The following is a 23714-nucleotide window of genomic DNA, read 5'->3' on the forward strand; positions in this document are numbered from 1 at the left end:
CTCATTAGTCAGTACCCATTATTATACTGAACTGCTAAATTAGTTGTAGTGTCACCACTGACCACTGAAAACATGAAAACGAGACATTAAAAGGAATTGGAAAAATAATATGTGAAAAAAATATTGTGCAGATGTTTCTGTTATGTACATCCAGGGGAGAGTGGGGTCAGTAAGATAAACTTGCAATGACCACTTCTTTCTTTCTTTCTTTCTTTCTTTCTTTCTTTCTTTCTTTCTTTCTTTCTTTCTTTCTTTCTTTCTTCATAAAACCTGCCAGGAAACACCAGAAAACTCTAGACAAAAATTCCATATGCATGATGTGTGAAAAAAAAGAGCAGAACTTATTCTATCTATCTATCTATCTATCTATCTATCTATCTATCTATCTATCTATCTATCTATCTATCTATCTATCTATCTGTCTGTCTGTCTGTCTGTCTGTCTGTCTGTCTGTCTGTCTGTCCGTCCGTCCGTCCGTCCGTCCGTCCGTCCGTCCGTCCGTCCATCTATCTATCTATCTATCTATCTATCTATCTATCTATCTATCTATCTATCTATCTATCTATCACATCCTTTGCTAAAATCGTTTCTTCAGTTGTTGTATTAATTTTAGGCATCACGCGATGAAATATGTCAATCATATGGAAAATAGCCGATGTGTTTGGGACTATTGTTATCAGTGTTAATATGACAGTTAACCAGCTGAAAAGAAGAAGTATATTCTATGTACTTAGAATAATCAAGAAGACTTTATTATTGCCACACAAGACATTACAGCACAGTGGAATATTTTTCATCACATATCTGAGCATTGAAGGCTGCAGTCAGAGCGCAGGGTCAGAGACGGTACGTGTGAGCAGGGACGTGTGAGGGCTTTGCTCAGGGGCCCAGCGGTGGAAGCTTGGTGGTGTAAAAAATCTTTTATTTTTGGAAATATCAAATTAACATTTCATCACTGACTGCCAAATCTATCCAAGTTTGATTTCTAGATAAATATAATTAAAAATGGCATTAAACTTCATGACATTTGACGAATTATTCAGAGATTTTATCAGACCTGGCTTGAATACCTGAAGCCCGACTGACTCTGGGTGTGACTCATTAAGCCCAGTTTGCTCAATCTTCAAGAAGACAGGCTTTATCGTACAAATAGAAGAAATATCAGAATTTCATTTTTAATATTTATATCAGTGTTAAAATGGCTTCTGATTTTAACACCACACCAAATTCAATTTTTATTATCAATTCAATTCAATTGAAGTTTATTTGTATAGCGCTTTTTACAGTTGACATTGTCTCAAAGCGGCTTTACAGAACATAAACATAGAACAAAAGGTTAATATGAAGAATAATATAAAGATTAATATAATACAAAATTAAAAAAATATTAGATATATTTAAATGTGTATGTATTTATCACTAATGAGCAAGTCTGAGGTGAATCAGGTGACTGTGAGGAGAAAAAACTCCCTTGAATGGTAAAGGAAGAAACCTTGAGAGGAAGCAGACTCAAAGAGGAACCTCATCCTCATATGGGTGACACTAGAGGGTGTGATTATAAATATACAGTCTGACAAATGTATTGATTGTATTATGATTGTTGATTATTACAATCATTGTTTTCAATCCTAACTTTCCTTGATGCAAAACAGCAGCTACAACGAAATGCTTGGAATTGCACTCGTATTTATCTCAGCAGTGATGTCCATCTGCTCTGTCTGCAGTTCCTCCCATTTTAGACACGTCCTAAGTTTCTATTCACTCCTCAGTTAGGTTTTATAAACCCTCCGGAGGGAGGACGCGCACTGAAGAGAACAGCCAGAGAAGAATGGGGCGGGGCTAACACATGCGCATTCGCTGATGATTGGCTGTCGACTGGAGGTAGGACGAAGCACAATAATACTGCGTTTTGATTGGCTGCTGTATCCTGCAGATCTCCAGGTCAGTAACTGGTGTTTCATGCTTTAAGTTTAAGACATAAAGACACAATAATCGTGTTACAGAATCCTGGTGAGCAGCTGGCTCGAGTTTCCACCTTTCTCTATAACCTGTAGAAGATCTTTAATAAAATCATTTATAGTCTTATACATTCTACACTCAGGACAGGATCCGAAGGCGTTTATAAACAAAGGTAAGTGATTTTAGAATAAATGATCAAAATTGAGCTAGATCTCGAATTTTATTTCATATTCTGACTTTATGTCACTTAGCTATATGTATAATAGTTAATATTATTATTGTTATTATCATCATTTGCGTAATTATTGTTGATATTTCAAAGATTGTAAAAGTGCACACATTTGTATATTATTTGATATTTTATTGTATTATTTGATTATATATTATATTATATATTATACTTTTTCATATGGGAAAAGTGCATGCAGTTTGCTTCATTGAATATTTCCATTAAAGTTTAATGCTTTGCACCCAGCTATAATTATATAAACTGCTGGAGAGGAAAAAGAAAACAGATTGCAGGAAAAGTGATTTGCATCAGAATTATTGATTTGTTTGTTTGAAGATTTTTATTTGTGTAACTGTCACTGGAAAGTGTGTTACAGTTCTCAGTGGTTATTAAACTTATCATAAGTGTAGCATGAAAGGTATAGAGGACTTCACCTCTCTCTCTCTCTCTCTCTCTCTCTCTCTCTCTCTCTCTCTCTCTCTCTCTCTCTCTCTCTCTCATAACCATTTACGTACATTGAAGTTTATCACCAGCTTATCGTTTTATTAATCCTCTTTATCTCTTGCTCTTTACAGCCAAGTTTAGCACAAACCTGATTAAATTTGTTTTCACATAGATCACATACTTACTCATGTACTTCGGTGAAAGCGTTGTTTCTGATTGTTGGAGAATTCACAGAGAGATCAGACGTCGAATCTGTGGATAAGCAGATATCCAAAAGTCCTCTCTTAATAACTAAAATAACTTTTAAGATTTTCCCTTAGCTGAGAAGAAAAGTCAGTACAACAAGAAGAGAAATTAAAAAAAAAAATTCCAGTTCAGAGTCTGTATTTTTAAAAAATGTTAAAAACACAGTTTTGCACACAGTTACAGGGACATACAGTTAACAGAGACATCGACGATCTCCACTTCTAAGGTTAAGTTTAGGAGGACATGGGTTGGGTTACAGAATTAGATATTATGCTGAATGCAGTGAACAGAAGGGAGGGAGAAAACTTACACACAAACAAAAACAAACAAAAGAATACAATGTCAGTGAATACTAATAGGGCTTGCTTATCTTGAAGTATTTAAAGTGCAGAGTTACATATTCTGGAATTGTTAAATGTAATCCAAGCTTCATGTGGTGAGGAGGAGGTGTGTGTGGTTTGAGCAGGTAGGCAGATCATCAGGAGAAGCTGTTCATTGGTCTTGTGGTTGGCGTGACCTGACATACGGCTAAGTATGATGACCCATACTCAGAATTCGTTCTCTGCATTTAACCCATCCAAAGTGCACACACACAGCAGTGAACACACACACACACACACCGTGAACACACACCCGGAGCAGTGGGCAGCCATTTATGCTGCAGCGCCCGGGTAGGAAATGGGGTGCCTTGCTCAAAGGCACCTCAGTCGTGGCCGGCCTGAGACTCGAACCCACAACCTTCGGGTTACGAGTCAGACTCTCTAACCCAGGGGTCGGCAACCCGCGGCTCCGGAGCCGCAAGTGGCTCTTTCATACCTCTGCTGCGGCTCCTTGTAGATTTGGAAAATAATTTTTTTTTATTTTTGTTAGTTAGTTTTTAAAAAAATGTAATTCTAAATTCTAAGATCATGATGCTCTTGTAACATTAAAATAAACCGTGTTTAATTTTTTTTTTTTTTGGTCGCTCAAAATATGCTTCATAACTACCGACTTGCGAAATCCGACACACAGAAGCAGGGCAGTTTTGGTTTGCTGCAGCCGGCAAGTTACATTTTTTTCTGTCATGCAGGGCTGTCAAGTGTGACGCATTGAGAGTGACAGTCAAGCATTTGGGTCTTTTCTCACGCTCTCCCGCCGTACATCATATTCTCACGCAGAAAAACTTTTTGACTATCATATATTTAATAAGCCGCAGCGCCCAAAATGTATCAGTCCGCACTGCTGTCTCTGTGGAATCGGGCAGGAATCAAGCGCGTCTCAGTTCTTAGTCGAGCCTGACACTTATCAGCCAATCAAAAAAGAGGCTACACAACAGCCAATCAGAAAATAGCAATATCTGGGAAAGATTTAACGCAACATCCAATGAAAAAAAGCAAGGGGTTGGAGAGGTCATGCTTGCCTGTCTTCAAAACTTGAGAGTCCTGGTCATGAATACGAAGGACTCAATTATATATTAAACATTTTATTTGAAAGTAACCTTCAACCCAGCGTCTTTTTTCTTAAGGTCAGTTCAAACTGTTCAAAATATTTTTGTTTGCCTGCAGAAATAAAATTGCGTTTACTCGGTAGCAGTTAATTGATTTCATAAATGCAACACACTACAGTTTTTTCTAAAAAACGATATCTGCAGTGTTATCTTCATTTTAGATGTCAAAAGGGTTTTGTGGCTCCCTGTGGTAATTTTTCTGTGGGAAACGGGTCCAAATGGCTCTTTGAGTGTTTAAGGTTGCCGACCCCTGCCCTAACCATTAGGCCACGACTGCCCCCTATTTTATGCATTAGAATCTCTTTCCAGTCAGTCTGAGGTCGGCATCTGGGGTGAGTGAGGTCTGTAACGATGCTGAGGGTTTCTGCAGTGTTTTCTTTGCTGTACTTGAACCAGATGCAGAGACATCATCTATTTGGAAGTCTGCTTAGTATAGGAATGTACTGTTCTTATATAATGGCAAGTCTGGACAAAGCAAGTGGGATTTCCTGTAATCTAGATTCTTAGGAACTTTTTGTACTGCGGTGCTCGAAATGATGGGGTGGGGTGTGGGGTCTGTTCTCGCTTCTCTTTCTGTTCTCTTTCTCTTCTGAATTCAATGATTTCCTATCATCTGCTGACAATAAATGAGAGGTCGTTGTCAGTGCACCATTCAGTGAGGGCAGCTACTTCCTCCCTGCAGGTAGTCTCACATTAAGATCGGTGATGGAGTTGAATTCATGTACTTGGTGAGAAGGCAACAGTGGTGAAAGTACAGTTCATTTGCTATTACACAGCTGAATATTTTTCTGAATAAGAGGGAATTAAAATGTTCTTTGCTTCTGCTTTTCTTCTTCTGTTTATTAGTCATTATGTGTTTCCAGCCCTCTGTATGTGTTATACTTTATGAAGTAATGTCTGATAAATGAACTGTAGCTGAAAGTCATATGTGTTCAAGCAGCACACTGGGCTAGCTGATTGATTTGTTTTGTCCACCAGTGTGTTATGTAGTATATGTGGTTTAGATTAGTGTCAAAGCTTCAGTAATAAGAGCAAATTGTCATCCTTGAGATGAGAAAGAAAATCTATGACAGTAAAAGTTGATCTATCATTTCTCAGAATTGTTCTCATCTAGTGAAGAATTCAGATAGAAAAACATAACCTTCTGGAATTTTCTGTCATGTTGCTAGTTCTATTCTGTAAATCCCCAGTGTGTGTTGTACCAGAATGAGACAGGCGAAGGTTACTCAAATGCAAATAAAATGATTTAATATGAAAATGACATGCATTAGAGAAAGAAAGTCTGGAAAGAAGGAAATGGGAGCTGGTTTTCACTACTCACTATATGGGTTTATACGGATTATTGACTCTGTTGGTAGATGTCGCTTTGGTATCAGCTACAACAGCTGGACTCAACATACCTGGAGCAGATCGGCCAGATTTACAACGATGCGTTTCCCATGGAGATTCGTCAGTACCTCAGCCAGTGGATTGAAACCATTGACTGGTGAGAAATGATATGCTAGACATTATCTCTTTATCACAAGACTACATCATCTCGCATTCAGAAGAGACTTTTGTGTGATGAATAACATCGTGTGTCGTGGGAGAACATCAGAAAGATAAATAACACAGATCCTACACAGATAAACCTACACAGATAAACAATTCTGGGTTAAACCTCTATTTGTTTGTTCAGATGTTCACATCCATGGCTAGTTGACCGTTCACATTCCTTCGTTGAAGGAAAACGACTGATAATTAAATTAATTGTCATTATTCTGAATCAGATGTTTTATACCAGAGAAAATCTTTACTTTTCTATCATCACACACTCTCTCTGATCATCACTATCATCACCACACTCTCTCTTTATTATCATTACAACACTGTCATTGGCCAATATATAAAGTAGTCTGACCTTGTCCATTGATTATAATCATCATTATTATTATCATCTGGCACAGGGATGGTGTCGCACTTGATGAGTCTCTAGCGAGGCTACGTTTCCATGACCTTCTCAGTAAGCTGGATGAGCTTTATGGCCGTCTGAATCCGAGCAACAACTTCCTCCTTCAGCACAACCTCCGCAAAATACAACGTAACCTACAGGTGCAGTACCTACACAGATAAACATATCCCATCAGACCAATAACTAAAAACTTCTTTTGGCATCATTAGTGTCCGTCTGCTTTACAATTACAAAACAAGAAAATGTTCATTTTTCCTTGTAGGAACACTTTCAGGAAAATCCACTGTACATGGCTATGATTATATCCAACGCCCTGAAAGAAGAAAGAAGAATTCTGGATATGGCCATCAGAACACAGGTACAGTGCATGTGGTCAATTATTGTACTGGTTTTATATTTAGCGATATAATGCAGCATCACTTTTTATGGTGGATTGGAGGTCTGTGAGATCTGCTAAACTGGTGTATAATGTCTGGCAGCAATAACGTTTTTTTCACATCTAACTGAGTATATATACTTAGAAATGAAAGTACTTCAAGCAATGTTTACTTCAACTGGTGCTAACTTGGATTTTGAAGAAATTTGGTTTTATGCCAAAAAACTCTGCACATTAAAAAATGCATTCTGGTTTTAAATTTTAAAAAGGTGAAAAATAGATTTTCCAACCAGCAATGACAATGTATGTCAGGGAGGCAGTTAGGACCAACATGTAAAATGCTGATGGAGGATCAGGACAAGAGACTTTAACAGGCACAGGTAGTCGGCAGTAGTGAGCACTGGGGGAAGAACAACACCACGGACACAGACTAGTCACTTAAGCACATAGAGAAAAGTCACTAATAAATCCATGCACAGCGTACATATGGTGAAGAGCAGGCAAATCAAGTGACTTTGACTGTCCAGGGCAGTATAATCCAGAGGTTAATGTAAAATCAGAGTAAAACAGTCTGATAATCCAATTGATCAGCAAACAGAGCAATGCAGGGCAGACAGGAACAGGAAACCAGAAAACATCCACTGTCAAAACCGGCAGATTAACAGACAGGAAAATTGTGGGATAAATTACTGCACATGAGTCAAACAGAAACGACAATGAGAGAGTGTAGGCGTGTGTTTATATACAGGTGAACATAAAATGGAGTCACAAACCTGGATGTCCGCTCAGACAATTTAAATAAAAAAAATTATTTCAAGTAAGAAAAGAAAAAAAAGAAACTCAAAACCACACACTTCACCTTCACCAAGACCAGCCATGTTGTTCTTTTCATTAGGATAATACAGGCTCACCTCAGGGCAACATTGTGATGGAGAAGCAGAAACAACTGGACAACCAGGTGAACGAGCTGAAGAAAAAAGTGCAGGTAAAACACAAATATAACTGAATTTTACTTAACAAATATCACTATGCAACTACAGTACATATAGTACTAGTACTCTATAGACTGGGGGAGTGGTTAAAGCTGTGGGCTGTTGCTTGAAAGATCAGGGTTCAAGCCCTAGTGCCACACTGCTATTTGGCCCTTGAGCGAGGCCCTTAAGTCTCTCTGCTCCAGGGGCACTGCTTCATAGCTGCTCCTGCACACTGACCCCAACTTTCTCAGCTGGGATATAAAAATAATTCTGCTGTAAAGTCTAGATCGGTCTAGATAAGGGTGTCTGCCGAATGGCGTAAATGTAAATGTAACCCACTCACCTGTATGCGAACCTCTCCAGTATGAAAACAAAAAGAAAATACTGGAAAACTTTGTTCTGTAGGCAGGAACATTGACTTTCCTAATATTTGTGTGATATGTGTGCGAATAGAAATCAGAACAGGACATTCAGGCTCTGGAGGACCAACAAGACGAGCACGACTTCAAGAGGAAAACTTTACAGAGTAGAAGTAAGAGTTTGTGTTTTAGTGTATAATCATTTGAAAATAAAGTGATAAGGCTTTGTATAAATACAAAGTTAAAAATAAAGTGATAAGGCTTTGTATAAATACAAAGTTATAATAACTTTGCTCATCTAAGCTGTGATGTCTCCAATGTAACAAGAAAAAAAAATCACAAACCCTTCTGTTTTACTTTATGGACCTGATTTTGAGAACCATTATTACATAAAAAATACATAAATACGGTATATAAAGCCTTATATTTAGGTGTTCAAGCACTAGAGTCAACTCTGACCTAATGTGTTTTATGGGTGTGGAAAAGGTTCTGTTACAGAAATAGGTTAAGGCAAACTGGAGCTTGAGAACCACCGATATAAAGCATTAGGTTCTAATTGACCGAACAATGAATCTAAATAGACTTGGATTCATGAGTCATGTGATGTGATGAATCATGTATGCTTTGTGTTTTCAGTGGAGGTTCAAGTAAATGCATCTATAGCAAAAGAGATTCAGATGGAGCAGTTGAAGATCAGAGAAATATACCTTAATCTGAACAGAATGAGAGAGGTAAGCCAATGCTAAATGTGGCTGCTTACATTTCATCCGTTAGTTGCCTTTATCCTTTAGCCCAGTAGCAGACAGCTCTATTTTTTTTGGTTCAATTTCCAAACAGACCCTCAATGATACCTTTGTTTTTTTTGGCAAGAGCAGTGATGGAGTTGATGAGTTGTGCAGGAATTTTCTGAGTGCATTTGCATTTGCACCACTGGTGAATGTTTTTTGAAGAATTGGGTCACAAAAGGTCTTTAAAAAGCAGGTGCACACATGTACTTAATGCTGTCCACATGCGATTAGATCATGCAGGATACATGTTAATAAACTTGCAGGTTCTTTGCTTATAGTACATTTGAAGACTAGGTTAGGTTGTAACTCCATAGAAAACCGGAAATGCCTGCCCAAATTGTCAGCTGCCACTTCCAGACTGATGTTTCTCCCTTGGAATAAGTCTGCACTGTGCAGTGGATCGGTCTGGAACTAGTAGTACGGTGTTGGGTTTCTGATGGGTCTCTTGAGAAAGTCCAGTAACGTCAATTGCTCAGTTGTATAAAGGAGATAAATGTAAGTCGTTCAGGATAAGGGTGTCTGCCAAAGTGTGGTAAATGGAATGTAGTGCTGTTTAATAATGACCTTGAGTGTGGTCACATTTTCCTTTAGGCTCAGCTGCATCACCTCTGTAGAACATTGACAGTATGTTTAGTTATGCAGCCACTGATTGAACTAGGCCTATTGCTGCCATGGTGATGACACCAGTCTCTTTGTGATGATGCTTCATCCCATACTCTGAGTTCTCTGCTCCTCAAGCCTGTGCTACTGTCAAGCAGTACTGGGTTCCAGGGGCTTCCTGTTTCTGACCATACTTTTCTGTGATTGGCCAATATTATAACTCTCCTGCTGGAGAGGAGTAATGCTCACCACCAGGATCCTTTGGAGCACTCCTGACATTCTCACATGGCCATTTAGGAGCTGTCTAACTTTATTCAGCCATCTAAACCAATCCAATGTCTGCAGCAACATGAAGCTGCAAGACAGAAGCATGCAAAATGCATTTGCTCTTTTATTTACTAATAATACTAATAATTACTCATAACAAAAACACAGGTTTGTTGGTTAGCCATGGAACTGGCTAGGCGACAGTTCGGGTAGGAGTGACAAATCCAGCCAGTTTTGCCACATACTGTGTGTCGCAACATACCTTACTAACAGTATACACTTTGTCTGAACAGCAAAAGACATTAAACAATAATGCTACAGTATTCATTTAATTATGTGTGATTTATGTGTATGTGTATCTGCAGGTAGTTGTAAAGGAGTTATTAAATACACTACAATTAGCAGATCTGATCCAGAGCACACTCATATCAGAAACGCTTCCAGAGTGGAAGCAGAGGCAACAGATAGCTTGTATTGGTGGCCCTCCAAACGCTTGCTTGGATCAATTACAGAACTGGTGAGTTTTTTTTTAACACGTACATTTACACTACAGTTTGAAAAGTTTGGAATCAACAGTCATTATGCCATTGACTGTAGAATATTTGACATCTGATATCTAATATAAACCATATACCATGGAATTTTTAAAAGGTTTCGAACCCAAAGTATCATACCAGAGAGGCATAACCACTCCTGGATATGGCCAAACATGGATTTAAACTAAACTATCTGTAGCAATAATATATATATCTATATTATATATATATCTTTTGTCTATCTACTCTTGTAGTTTCCATCATGTTTCTGCATACATTTGACTTACATATATACAGTAAGTAAATCAGTAAAAAAAAATTTTTCTCAGGTTCACAGCAGTGGCAGAATGTTTGCAGCAGATCCGTCATCAGCTAAACACGCTGCAGGAACTGGTGCTGAACTTCACTTACAAAAACGACCCCATCGCTTTGAACATGAGCTCATTGCATGAGCAGATGCTGTCGCTCTTCAAAAATCTCCTCATCAAGTACGTCACTTTTGAGGGTTAAACAGTCAGAGGTGGAATCTGACTAGGTTTTGTGGTCAGGTTTATACGCTACTGCAGAATGTAAATGCATGTGTTGTGTGTTTCAGTTCCATTGTGGTGGAAAGGCAGCCGTGTATGCCCACGCATCCGCAGAGACCACTGGTGCTAAAGACTGGTGTGCAGTTTACAGTTAAAATCAGGTAATTTTTAGACATGAATGAACTTTTACTCAAGAGAGTTTATGTAAGTATGGACAGAATCAAATAAACGGTGGGTCATACAGCAACAATCAAAACTTCGTTATGAAATTAATGAGATGACCACAGATTAACTTTAACACAATTATCTCAAATATCTGAAACTCAGCTGAACACAACAGCCGACACAAATGACTACAGGTTAACTCAAGTGACCATTACAGTTAGGTCAGGTGAAAACAATGAAATTAAATGACCACAGGTATCTCAGATGTGCAACATTGTTAACTCAGATGATGACTCAACTCAAACTCTGATAACTTAAAAGAAAAATGACTGCAACTCAACTCAAATGTACACCAGTGAGCTCAACTGAACGCTACATTCAACTCAAATGAACAACTCAATTAACTCAAACAACAGAGTTAACTCAGAAGAACAACTCAATTAAGTCTCAATTACACACCACAATCAACTCAAATGATCACATATTTACTCAAACAAACACCACAGTTAACTGAGAAGCACAAAATTGAATTCAAATGACCACAGTTCTCTAATAAACATAGAGTAATTCTCTAGGTTAACCTAACTGAACAGCACAATTATTATAAGATATAACTTTATTAAATATTAAAATTGCTTTACAGTACAAGAAAAATAAATATAATGAAATATAAATGGATTATTCTACATTTAAATTGTATACAATAGTACAAACAAAGGACAAAATGGTATGGTATGATATTGATGTACATATTTTATTATTATTGCATATGATGGCACAGTCGATGTTGATCCTGTCAGGAGTTATAGAGGAGGAGTTATTTACTCAAATAACCACAGATGAGATCAAAAATACAACTTTTTGCTGTATTACCTCTACACGGAATATCATGGTGTTGGGAAAAACTTTCACATTTCAACAACAAGGGCAGCAATAACAACAACATTTTCCTTTTTCCTAGGCTGCTGGTCAAACTACCGGAGTTGAACTGCCAGCTAAAAGTTAAAGCATCTTTCGATAAGTACGTTTCTATGCTGAAATACTATTACTAATACTACTAAGTTATCTGTATTTATTAACTATAATTTATATTTTGTAGTTTTAATTATTGCTGTACTTTATTTTCTACTTAGGGATATAACAGAAAAGAATACAGCCAAGGGGTAAAAAATTGCACTTTGTACTTTTTAGTAAGCTGAATAATAAATAATAAATGTTTGCTAATTACTTGAATCAATGTGTAATTCAGATTCCGTAGGTTCAATATTTTAGGAACCAATAGTAAAGTCATGAATATGGAGGAATCTAGTGGCTGCCTGTCTGCAGAGTTCCGGCACTTGGTATGAATGACACAGTTTTACTGATGCAGTGTGGAAATTTTAATGACTGTTTCTGTGGTAACTTTCTAATACTAATGTTTTTCCTCATTTTATTTTTTTTTTACATACAGCAACTGAAAGAACAGAAAACAGCTGGAAGTAAAACAAATGAGGTTGGAAAATGTATATATGTGTGTGTGTGTGTGTGTGTGTGTGTGTGTGTGTGTATTTTGTATGTTATAATTGATTATTTCATTTATGAAGAAAATAATGAATTGGTTTATTTTATGCTTTTATTAACATACTCTAAACCAAATCAATGTTTATTAATTAACCATTCATGTAAAATTTAACAAAAAACATACAGGTTCACTGACTATAGTGTGAGTTCAGTTTATTTAAGAATTATTTATTTATTTTTACACATTGCCTGAATTAAAGGATTTTGCAAGTGTGGAATAAAGTACAGAAAAACTGTAATAATTCCTAAGTTTTATTAAACTTGCTTTATATTTAATTCAGACCCATCACCTTGGTGTTTATGTACATTTTTCCTATCGTTAAAAAGACCTTTAGCAATAGAGTATTTGAGGATCAATATAAAAATGAGGAGCAAAAAGTTTTTTTTAACGTTTTTCCATTTTAAAGCACTTTAAAACAATTTACTTGATTAAAGTTAAAAAATAATGTATAAGTAGAGTAATGAAGTTATCCGGCAGTGGCTTTGAAAGGCCACTGAAGAAAGGGTGTGCGAGGGTGATTATTTGGTTGAATATTATAAAGTAAAGATAATATAAAGGTTGGTTTTTCCTCCAGTCTCCTCTTGTCATCACAGAGGAACTTCATTCCATCAGCTTTGACACACAACTCAAGCAAGCAGATGTTTCCATCGATATAACGGTAAACACACACACACACACACACACACACACACACACACACACACACACACACACACACACACACACACACAAATTACAGTGCATATCTAGAGTGTAGAGCAGGTTGAGAATTGAGTTCACAACTCCTGTGTGTTTGTGTGTGAATGCAGACCACCTCACTTCCTGTAGTGGTAATATCTCATATCAGCCAGATGCCGAGCGCCTGGGCCTCCATCCTCTGGTATAATATGCTCTGTACTGACTATCAGGTAAGAGACATTTTCCCGGCAGCTCTATCTGTCTGTCTGTCTGTCTGTCTGTCTGTCTCTCTCTCTCTCTCTCTCTCTCTCTCTCTCTCACACACACACACACACACACCCTTCTCTCTCTCTTTTACCACAAATAAAAATAAAAACTCTATTTCAGAACCTTGGGTTTTTCCTGAACCCTCCTTTGATGATGTGGGGAGACCTAGCAAGGGTTCTGAGCTGGCAGTTTTCCTCGATCACTAAGAGAGGACTTAACATGGAGCAACTGAGCATGCTCGCAGATAAAATACTCGGTGAGCTACAGATACATTTACACAAAACACATACTTTCCTAAACCGGAAACCACTGCAGAAATACAAAGGTATCGAAAGCTTGGGAACCTAAAGAAACTGAGCGTACTGTATACCTCACGAAACGGCATTGAATCAAAGTCCAGTGACTGAGCATGTGGGAATGCCGATGGCCATTGACAGTTGTAGCCTAATCCGCGGCAGCCATGTTTGTCGGCCGCTTTTGAAACCGGATTTGGGACGTTACGCGCTGTGATGTCGGCTGTAATTAAAATGAATGGACAGTTCAATAGCACTTGTTTTAGGTCAAATAAAAATAAGTTTTTCTGCTGACTTTAAACACTCTGGATGCTATTTCTAAAAATGTCTTGATAAAAAGTTTAAAATGAAAAAACTTAGTTTTAAATGAACAAACTCAAGGAGTCATTTTAATAGGCATCCAGTATATTGATGCCTTATTTTATCCACAGCACTGCTCAATTCTGGATTCTCACGGTCCGATTGTTTATTATTAATCAATTAACATTAATTAGCAGCAGCTCTGACACTAGTGAAGATTTATATTAATGCGCTTGTTCTACACGATCGTTTCTATAGCAACTAATTCGCAGAGACCTACACGGAATACACTTCAAATTTGAAAGTAAATGATTTAAGATTGATGGAGAGAGTCTACAGTTTCTGAGCTTTGTACCAGTTAGATGTAAAGCTGTAAAGTTTTCAAGATAATCTGCATTGGTTTATTTATTTATTTATTTTAATTAACTTGAATAGAGAGAATAAAAAGGGGCAAGTGAGGGAATTGTTTTGTGATTAATGGACAAATCCTCTATAAATCAAATAAACAGAGTATTTCATGTTCTATCCTCATGTCCGCAGGTCCTGAGGCTCAAGAAGACCCGAAAACTCCGGTCTCCTGGAGCAAGTTCAATAAGGTGAGTGTGTTAATGCAGTTTATTCACATTCACTATAACTCTGTTCCAGATCTGCTCTGTTTCTTTTCAGTATCTTTGTTTGTTGTACTTTCACACTTAGAAGGTTTCTGATGAAACGAAACTTATTGAGCATGACATGATAGATGACAGATACAGACCAAAGAGCTGGGTGTGGGTTAGAGAGAAACATTTCCCCAGACTCTCAAAAACATCAGGACGTTCATGTACGAGTTTAGCAAAACATTAATAAAGAAAGAAATGAAACAAGCAAGAAATATTAAGAAATATTATTTCCTCATGTTTCTCTGCTTATTTCTAAGATCTTTCTCATGTGTCTAATGTTTATGCGTTTGTTTTATTTGATCTTCTCTCTGACAATAGTTCAATTGTCCCACAAAAGCACTTCTATAAAATAATCTGACTTTATAAGGCTTTTTCAAGCTCTATGGAAGATCGATGTTTTTATTTTAGTTGAGATGAGATGTGAGACGAGGTGAGATGAAACTTTATTAATCCCTCATTGTAAGAGATGACACAGCAGTGCAAATTTGAGGAGTGACCTCAAAGATAACCTAGCATAAGAAATACACAATAAAATAAATATAAATAATAAAAATAATAGAAACAATGAAATCAAATAAACATGTGTGTATGTATTATACATATGCTAGAGTACTATTCATATATTTTAGGTATTTAAGAAAAAAATTTGATCACAGTCTTTGGACATAAAACATCTGAGGGCACAAACCTTTGAGCAGACTCAGGCCAAATTCACACATATACGAATATTTACGTAGTTTTGCTTTACAAATTAAAAAGTTGCCCCTTAATTGTATGTATCAATTTCTCTAAACTAGAGTTCATTCATTTCGTATCATTTTTTTTTATTTCAGACATCATCCAATGAGAGAGGAGTTGCTTTCTGGCTGTGGCTTGATGGAATCCTGGACCTCATTAAACGATGCTTACTGAACATCTGGAATGATGGGTAAAAAAAACAAGAACATAAGACAGACAGGTTCTTATGTTGAAGCTGAATTCAGTCTGCTGTAACTGTGTACTTTCATGTAACTTTCACTTTCAGTTTGTCTGCAAATCCCAGACTAGTTAGAGTAGACTTTCTGAAGATAACAGACTGCATGGAGTAAACCGCTTGTCTTTATGTATGTGTTCAGGTATATCATGGGCTTTATTAGTAAAGAGAAGGAGAAAATTCTGCTTCAAGACAAACGTCCAGGCACTTTCCTCCTGCGCTTCAGTGAGACATGTAAAGACGGAGGCATCACCATCACGTGGGTGGAGCAGTCCCTGAACGGTAGGGCTGGTAGCTCAGCTTGTGGAAAGTGATATATTCAAAACTTGTGGAACAAATTTATCTGAACCCTGAACATTAAATCGATACCAAAAAGAGAATTATTCTTTTTATTATAATTATTCTTTTTTATTTTAATATTTTTCTATATTAATAAATTATCTATATTAATTATCTAAATTAATCTATATTAATTATAATAAAGCGGGGGGCACGGTGGCTTAGTGGTTAGCACGTTCGCCTCACACCTCCAGGGTCGGGGTTCGATACCTGCCTTTGCCTTGTGTGTGCGGAGTTTGCATGTTCTCCCCGTGCCTCGGGGGTTTCCTCCGGGTACTCCGGTTTCCTCCCCCGGTCCAAAGACATGCATGGTAGGTTGATTGGCATCTCTGGAAAAATTGTCCGTAGTGTGTGCGTGTGTGAATGAGAGTGTGTGCGTACCATGCGATGGGTTGGCACTCCGTCCAGGGTGTTTCCTGCCTTGATGCCCAATGTTGCCTGAGACCTGGTCCAGCATGGTCCAACAAGGTGTCCCAGTGTGATGAGACCAGATGTTTGTAGAGTCTGGGTGAGGGCACTGTCTGCAATGTCCAGGCGAGCTCCGTAGATCAGGGGCTGCAGAAGTAGCCAGTGTAGCGAGTTCGTGCCTGTGGCTCTCTCTCTGTCCTAAAAAGTCTCCACACTAAACATTGTGATAAAAAACAGGTAGTTTCAAAATGTTCAGCTTTTGAGGGTCCATTAAGAACAAGGGTTTGTCAAGTCCCAGATCCCTAAAAGATTTTAAAATAGTACTGGTCACACATTTCCAACCTACAAACATTGAACCACATAAAAATCTCTGTAACTGCAAACTGCAAACAAAAAACAGCGGTTCTGCTCTGTAGGCGCACTACACCCTGCCCACCTTCATCTTTGGGTAGGTATAAAACACTTTGGGGCACCCAGTGTAACTTATCCCAAAAAAAGTTTAAAAACATTGACTGGATTCTTGCTAAAAATGTTACAGGTTGGTCTACACATGCTATTTTGTGCCAAAGGGAGGCCGCTGTCAGGTTGTTAATGACAGTGACCCTTTATCTTTAAAACTGTCCCTTCCCAGTTTTTTTGCATAAAAGGCTCTTCTCCCAGGTAAACTCCTAGATATATAAAATTGTCTTTTTTCCAGAGCAGTCCCCCCCAGGAGTTTGGGTACACTAGCTGACCAATGCCAGACCAGAAGGGCCTCGCTTTAATCCCAGTTGATTTTGGCTGAGGATATTTTGCCATAGTCCCTGGAGATACTACTCAGTTTGTCAAAATCATTCTGTTTGTCTAAAATTAGCACTATATTGCCAGCATACACTGACAAGCGGAGAGGGGTCCCACAACCCGGAAATGAGAACCCTTTCAGTTCGTTTCTTAGCTTGTTTAAAAATGGTTCTATGGCTGGGGCGTAGAGCATACCTGCCAGAGAGCAACCTTGTCTTACTCCCCTGTACACTTTAAAAGGAGCATATAAGCCACCATTAACTTTCAGTACACTTTCAATGTCACAATATAAAACTCTTATTTTGTATATAAAATAAGATCTAAAACCAAAAGCTTTAAAAGTTTTCCATAAAAAAATCATGCTCCACTCTGTTGAACGCCTATGGAGACCAGACCCATTTTCAGCCCGAATAGTTTTGAGGCACTTATAAGGTCTCGAACCAGCAAGATGTTATCAAATATTGACCTCCCAGGTATACAGTATGACTGATCAGAGTTTATCACCTCTTCCAGAATGCTTCCCAGTCTGGTGGCTAAAACCTTAGAGAGCAGTTTATAGTCGCTATGTAACAGGGACACAGGTCTCCAATTTTTTATGTTGGTTAGGTCTCCTTTTTTTGGGAGTAGCGTGAGGACTGCCCTCCCGCAACCCAGTGGAAGCAACCCTTCAGTTAAGCTGTTGTTGAGCAAGTCTTCCCCCACAATGCCATTCTTTTTTTCCAGGTTAAAAAAGAACTTAGAATGTGCATCCATCTGGTCTGCGTTCTGGAAGCATGATCTTATTAGTGCACCTTGTACATTTAACCCTAGGAGGTCAGATACTGTAGCATTCTTTTCTTGGCTTTAAGGGTCTGAACATGGGCCTGTTCTCCTGCTGGCTGTAAAAGAGATTAAAGTTCCATAATTTCATTTTCCTGTTGACATAATTGTTTGGTGTGTACCTTGCCCAGGTCCCACCACTGCTGTAAGGATGTAAAATTTTTCTTTTCCTTTTTAAAATTTTTACAAAAAAATGTAAAAATGTCCATAAAATGTGTCATGTAAAAGAGCTGAGTTAAAATGCCAGTATGCACTTTTTGGTTTAATAGATTTTAAAACTGCTATGCAGGAAACTGATAAGGGGCTGATAAAACAACTCTTTAAAATGTTTAAATGATGTTTAAACACATAAAACCTGTCCAACCTTGCGAGCGACATAAGATTGTTGCGGGTGTGTGTCCATGTGTACTGTCTCTGGGAGCCATGAAATGACTGCCACGTGTCGCTTAAACCGTACTTATGGATTATTTGACTGAGGCGTGTACGGGAAGTCATGTGCGGTTCAATATGGTTGCGGTCGCTGTTGTCTGTTGTGCAGTTAAAATCCCCACCAACAAATAAAAATTTTTCATTATCACATGTCCCAATGGCTTTACACACATAATCTAAAAAAACAAGTCTCTCAACCCGGAGAGGTTGGAGCATATACACACATAAAAATAAAAACCTGTTTCTCAAACTGGGCCCTGACTTTTAACTGTCTGCCCTTCGCAATCTCCTCTGTATTGAAAGTGACTGGCGTAAAATTCTTAGAAAATAAAATTGCCAACCCTCCACTTGTGGAAGTGTTGTGGCATAGGCAGGAAAGACCAGGCCATGCCTGTGTCCAGTCAGTGAGATTGCTGTTATCACTGTGGGTCTCTTGTAAAAACAACACGTCTATCTTCTTCTACCTCTCCATTTCAAAAATCTCTGTTCTCTTACTGCTATCTCTCGCCCCATTAACATTCAGAGATGCTATATGTATTTCATCCATGACAAACCAGAAGAGAGTTACTAACAGCAGCAGAGTGTGCAGCCACTGAGGACTGAGGAAATTATCCTCCATCATCACACAAGTTAGCGCGTTTTGTCATTATCTTTTTCAGTCTATAAACTTCCTTATCTTTAAAACAACCTTCAGACATAAAACGTTTTATGGTTTCAAGTTTTTTTATGGCATTTTAAATCAGGGAAGTGATCACTGATGTTGACCATTTGCATGTTTTTTGTGACTTTTAGGAAGTGTCACAAGTGTTAATTTCAGTGACATTGTATTCTTTAGTAAAAATGTTACTCACAGCAGGGATGGGAACACTGGGCTCAGGTACAACCACATCACTTCCTGTGTCACTTTCACTTTCTATGGCTTCTTGGTTGATCTTTTTCACGTACTTGTGAGTTGCATTTTTCCTATTTTTTCCTTTTTATCGGGGTTTTGAAGCCGACCTGTTCAGTTTAGATCATTAAAGAGTCACTATTCGATTCCATCATCACATTTCCTTCACCAACAGTGATTTCCTGTGTGTTAACCATTACATTTTCGGTGCTGAGCTCTGTGTTACTGTCATGAGCACTGATCTCCGCCTGCACAATGCTCTCAGTACACCCAGTATTAATCACCACCTCACCAGACACTGGGTTAGTTTCATGTTTGACACCTCAGCTCGCTTTTCCACATGAATATCGGTGTTAGACATCGCTCATAGACTCCGTTCTGCTCCCTTCTGGGACAATCACACTGCTCACAGCCAGAGCCAGAAATTCCGCTCTGCGTTTTACCGGTAGCTCCACCGTTTCACTCCCGCCTGCAACCACGTTACTCTGCTCAGCTGCCACCACGTTACTCTGCCCAGCTTCCTCTTCAGAAGCATGGGCCTTGTGGGGACACACCAGCCTCTTGTGCCCAACATCACTGCACTCAAAACATTTCATTTGCCCCGTACTAATGTACAGCATAAACGATCTGCCCTCACACACCCCTCTAAAAGACACGTCTAGTTCCGGCTGGTTTAAAACCATGAGCACATGTCTCCTGAAGGACTCGACTTTCTTCAGGTAAACTGTCCTTACCTTACTAGCTACCTTTCCGTAGCACTTTAGCTCCCACTCTATATCCTCATTCACCACTCACCACAATGCCGGTGTTGGTCAGGTGTCTCGCCTGATTCTCCTCCTTCAGAAACACCACCACCTCTTTGTTAATGCGGGAAGCAGCGAAAATGTTCTCATTCCCGACCTCCGTCCCTATTCCCAGTAACACTTCTTCCACACTCACGCCGTTAGCCGGCACACACCTGACGCCATGGCAAAGGGAGACAGGTGACGTCCCCCTCTGTGTGAGGGACGCCATCCCGCTCCCACCCTGCTAGTACTCACCTGACTAACTTACCTGTCTAATAAACTACACTATTTAACACAAAAAACTATATTAATCTTTCTTTTCTCTTACTTCCTCAAAAGAGAGTAACTCTAATGAGAAAAGTGAAAGAAAAAACAGAAAAAAGCTCTCATCTCCTGTGACCACACAAAGAGAGATAGAGAGAATGAGAGGGAGAGAGAGAGAATGAGAGAGAGAAACAGAGAGAGAGAGAGAGACAGAGAGGGAGAGAGAAAGAGAGTTAGAGAGAGATAGCGAGAGAGAGAGAGCCCTCTGCTGGTGTGAACTTTACACCTCTCAGGTCTCCAGCATGCTGTCCAGGTTCTTGGCAGAGTTCACCTTATCTGCACTGATCTTCTACACATTACTGTATTTATTATTAAACCCCTGCAGCACCGTCACCACCTTGTGATGCCCGAAATGTGTGGCTTCATCCATGTGTTTGCTGTTTTCTTAACAAATTCCCTTTAATAAAAAACTCATTCTTTTCCCTGTTGGCCGAACAACATTATACGGCTTAAACCACGCAGACACCTGACCGTCACACATTTGTTCCGTTCCCGCAAAGTCAGAACCACACAATTGTACAGAAAACACATGACCATTTGGCGTGATTAGTGATGTAATATAATCAGAGTAAAGAATGTCGTAGCAGTGTATAATGACATAGAGAAGACAAACGTTTTATCAGATACATCTAACGTATTCTGTCGTGTGAAACGCAGGTCAACCTCAGACACACTCTGTGAAGCCCTACAGGAAGTCGGATTTAGTCAACCTCTCTTTCCCTGACGTCATTCGGAACTACATGTTAATGGACACGGAGAACATTCCAGAAACTCCTCTGCTCTATCTGTATCCGGACATCCCAAAAGACGTCGCGTTCGGCCACTACTACAGCAGCACTTCAGACGGTACACACACTTGATTTATCACTTTAGCCTTAATATACAGTCTGTGATGTGTTGACTGGAGCGTTATATAAAAATCATTAATCTTGACAACGTTAATGATTTCAGCTTCAGAAGACATGGACGTGGATAAACCGTTTCCCCCGAATCCTTCTGGGTACTTAACGAGACGGATCATTTCAGTGTCAGAGTGCGTTTGTTTAAATATAACCTCAATAATAAAAGTATATTGTATGATAAAGCAGATTTCGTTTTAAGATGGATGACTAACTGTTGCAATGCTTTCTCCTCTGCAGCCCAGATGGACGACTTCAGGACAGAATCCTGCCTTTAAGTCCAGAGGATTTCGGTGTGTTGCAGAGCATTAACAAAAACAACGGCATGGATGATTTGGTACATACTCTTCATTTACAACAAGATCTGTCTCAGTGCTCTCCTGTACATCTGTTTGTACAGTATGAGTTTAAAACACATCATCTATTTCAGAGGATTTTGTAGATGAAACAAAATGTCACTGTATTGCTTTAACGCTGACTGATACTCAATCTGTCCTTTCAGGTTTATAGGAAACCTACATGCTGATTTTATTTTATTTTTTTCTCTCATCAGTGTGAAAGTTTGCCGCAGTAAATCCGCAGCAGCGAACGCTTCCATCTTCGTCCTCCAGCTTTCCTGAAAGAGAAATTTAACGTGTGTGTGTGTGTGTGTGTGTGTGTGTGTGTATGTGTGTGTGTGTGTGTGTGTGCGTTTGTTTTATGGTGAATTTTTTTAATTGCATATTTTGTAAAAAATCATTATGTACCAGAACTGTGTGAAGAGACAGACAGACTTTTCCTCACAGCTTTATTTAATATTGTACATCTTAAAGTAATAATACAGACTTGTCATTTGAAACAGTTTCACGTGTTCATGTAGCTCATAGTCTGAACCCGGTCACGTGTTCACACAGCTCATAGTCTGAACCCGGTCACGTGTTCACACAGCTCATACTTTGAACCCGGTCACGTGTTCACAAATAAAAATATACTTTTACTAAAAAAAGAGTTCTGCTGCACATAATGCTTAAATCATAAGTTTCTTTACATCCTGTTTGTTCACTTTTCCTTCGTATTTCTTTGTACACGGAGTTTATTTTTTAAAAAACAAAAACAGAAGAAATAACTCTGGATCTAACTCTCAGCTTTAAATGTATTTTTTTGTTCCTGTTAAGGTGACACTTGGGACACAATCTTTCTTTAAATGTTGGATCTACGACTAACAATAATGTTACATATTAAACACTTTAATTTAGTTTAGGAGAAAGTTTAGAATTTTTCTCATTGTAAATTCATAACAAGACAATGTTCATAACCGTATAAAAGCTTTCGAACAATTGATGGAATAATTTTTTAATGTATAATGAATAGGAATAAATAAAATAAATGTTCTGTCAAATAAACTTGACGCTCATGACTCGGGGTTAGGAAGCGGACCCAAACTCAGGATAGCCAAATCATCAGGGTTTAATAACAAAAGGACATGAAACAACACACGGACTAGAGACAGGACAAAGACAACAGTAGATTCCGCGATGCACAAGGCAATGCGGCACAGTTAAATAGACACGGTGATCACAATAGGAAACAGGTGTGTAGACTATGGGGTCAGAATTGTTTCGTTATTCTGAATAAATACACTATGATCCACAAATAAATATAAAGAGTTTCACAAATATTTTTACAAATTTCACAAAAAGAAATGAAATTCACAAATAAATAAAATGGGATTTGCAAATAAAAAAATATTTATAAATTGTATTTATTTGCGAATCACTGCACGCATTTGTGAATCGCGTTCTGTGCATTTGTGGATTTGAAACATTTCTAACGTCAAGACGTGCACAAGAATCCACAAATAGGTGGACTCCGCCCACCATTTACTCCAGCCAATCACGTTCTGATTTACTCGCTCTTCACACTACCACTGGACCCATTGATGATGCTGAAATCGTTTCCAAAGAAAGCAGAATTGAACTAACCCTTAGTGCTGGCTACAATCCATACAGGGTTACCAGATTGGGCTCGAATCTGCGACAAATGTTTTTTATTTGTTTTTTTTTTAATCGTATTTTGCAGTACATATTACACTGTGATAGTGCGAGTAAATCAGAACGTGATTGGTTTGAGGTAGACCGTGCCACGATTGGTCAGCGCCACGAGACCGTTGTCCGATTGGCTGGAGTTGACGGTGGGCGGAGTCCACCTATTTGTGTATTCTTGTGCACGTCTTGACGTTAGAAATGTTTCAAATCCACAAATGCACAGAACGCAATCCACAAATGCGTGCCGTGATTCACAAATGCACAGAACGCGATTCACAAATGAGCAGGAAGCAATTCGCAAATAAATACAATTTATAAATATTTTTTTTATTTGCAAATCCCATTTTATTTATTTGTGAATTTCATTTCTTTTTGTGAAA

General features: G+C 38.5%; 2 protein-coding genes across 5 annotated transcripts in view; both read left to right on the top strand.

Moving 5' to 3' along the window:
• Positions 1 to 1991: 1991 nt before the first annotated feature.
• LOC113661254 (signal transducer and activator of transcription 1-like) lies at positions 1992 to 22297 on the top strand. 4 transcript variants are annotated; one of them, XM_027175292.2, is made up of 24 exons: positions 1992 to 2131; positions 5723 to 5850; positions 6311 to 6455; positions 6578 to 6673; positions 7587 to 7676; positions 8119 to 8197; positions 8661 to 8755; positions 10045 to 10196; positions 10545 to 10703; positions 10811 to 10903; positions 11869 to 11928; positions 12041 to 12070; positions 12157 to 12247; positions 12358 to 12399; positions 13043 to 13126; positions 13278 to 13376; positions 13534 to 13669; positions 14547 to 14602; positions 15499 to 15593; positions 15781 to 15920; positions 21069 to 21257; positions 21363 to 21444; positions 21551 to 21647; positions 21813 to 22297. In XM_027175292.2, exons 2-24 carry the CDS (start codon positions 5723 to 5725, stop codon positions 21834 to 21836), a joined length of 2262 nt encoding a protein of 753 aa, XP_027031093.2. In that variant the 5' UTR covers positions 1992 to 2131; the 3' UTR covers positions 21837 to 22297. The 4 variants fall into 4 exon arrangements, with proteins under 4 accessions (XP_027031093.2, XP_027031094.2, XP_047670439.1 ...); XM_027175293.2 differs by lacking the exon at positions 1992 to 2131 and adding an exon at positions 4995 to 5100; XM_047814483.1 differs by lacking the exon at positions 1992 to 2131 and adding an exon at positions 5022 to 5046.
• LOC113661265 (signal transducer and activator of transcription 1-like) overlaps positions 1997 to 23714 on the top strand; it is an 81071-nt gene continuing 59353 nt past the window's right edge. Inside the window, exon 1 of the mRNA XM_047814480.1 lies at positions 1997 to 2131. The gene's annotated coding sequence lies outside the window, so the exon portion shown is untranslated. The remainder of the gene's footprint in view (positions 2132 to 23714) is intronic.

Source organism: Tachysurus fulvidraco, chromosome 6 (assembly GCF_022655615.1).
Source record: "Tachysurus fulvidraco isolate hzauxx_2018 chromosome 6, HZAU_PFXX_2.0, whole genome shotgun sequence".
NCBI classification, from domain to species: Eukaryota; Metazoa; Chordata; class Actinopteri; order Siluriformes; family Bagridae; genus Tachysurus; species Tachysurus fulvidraco.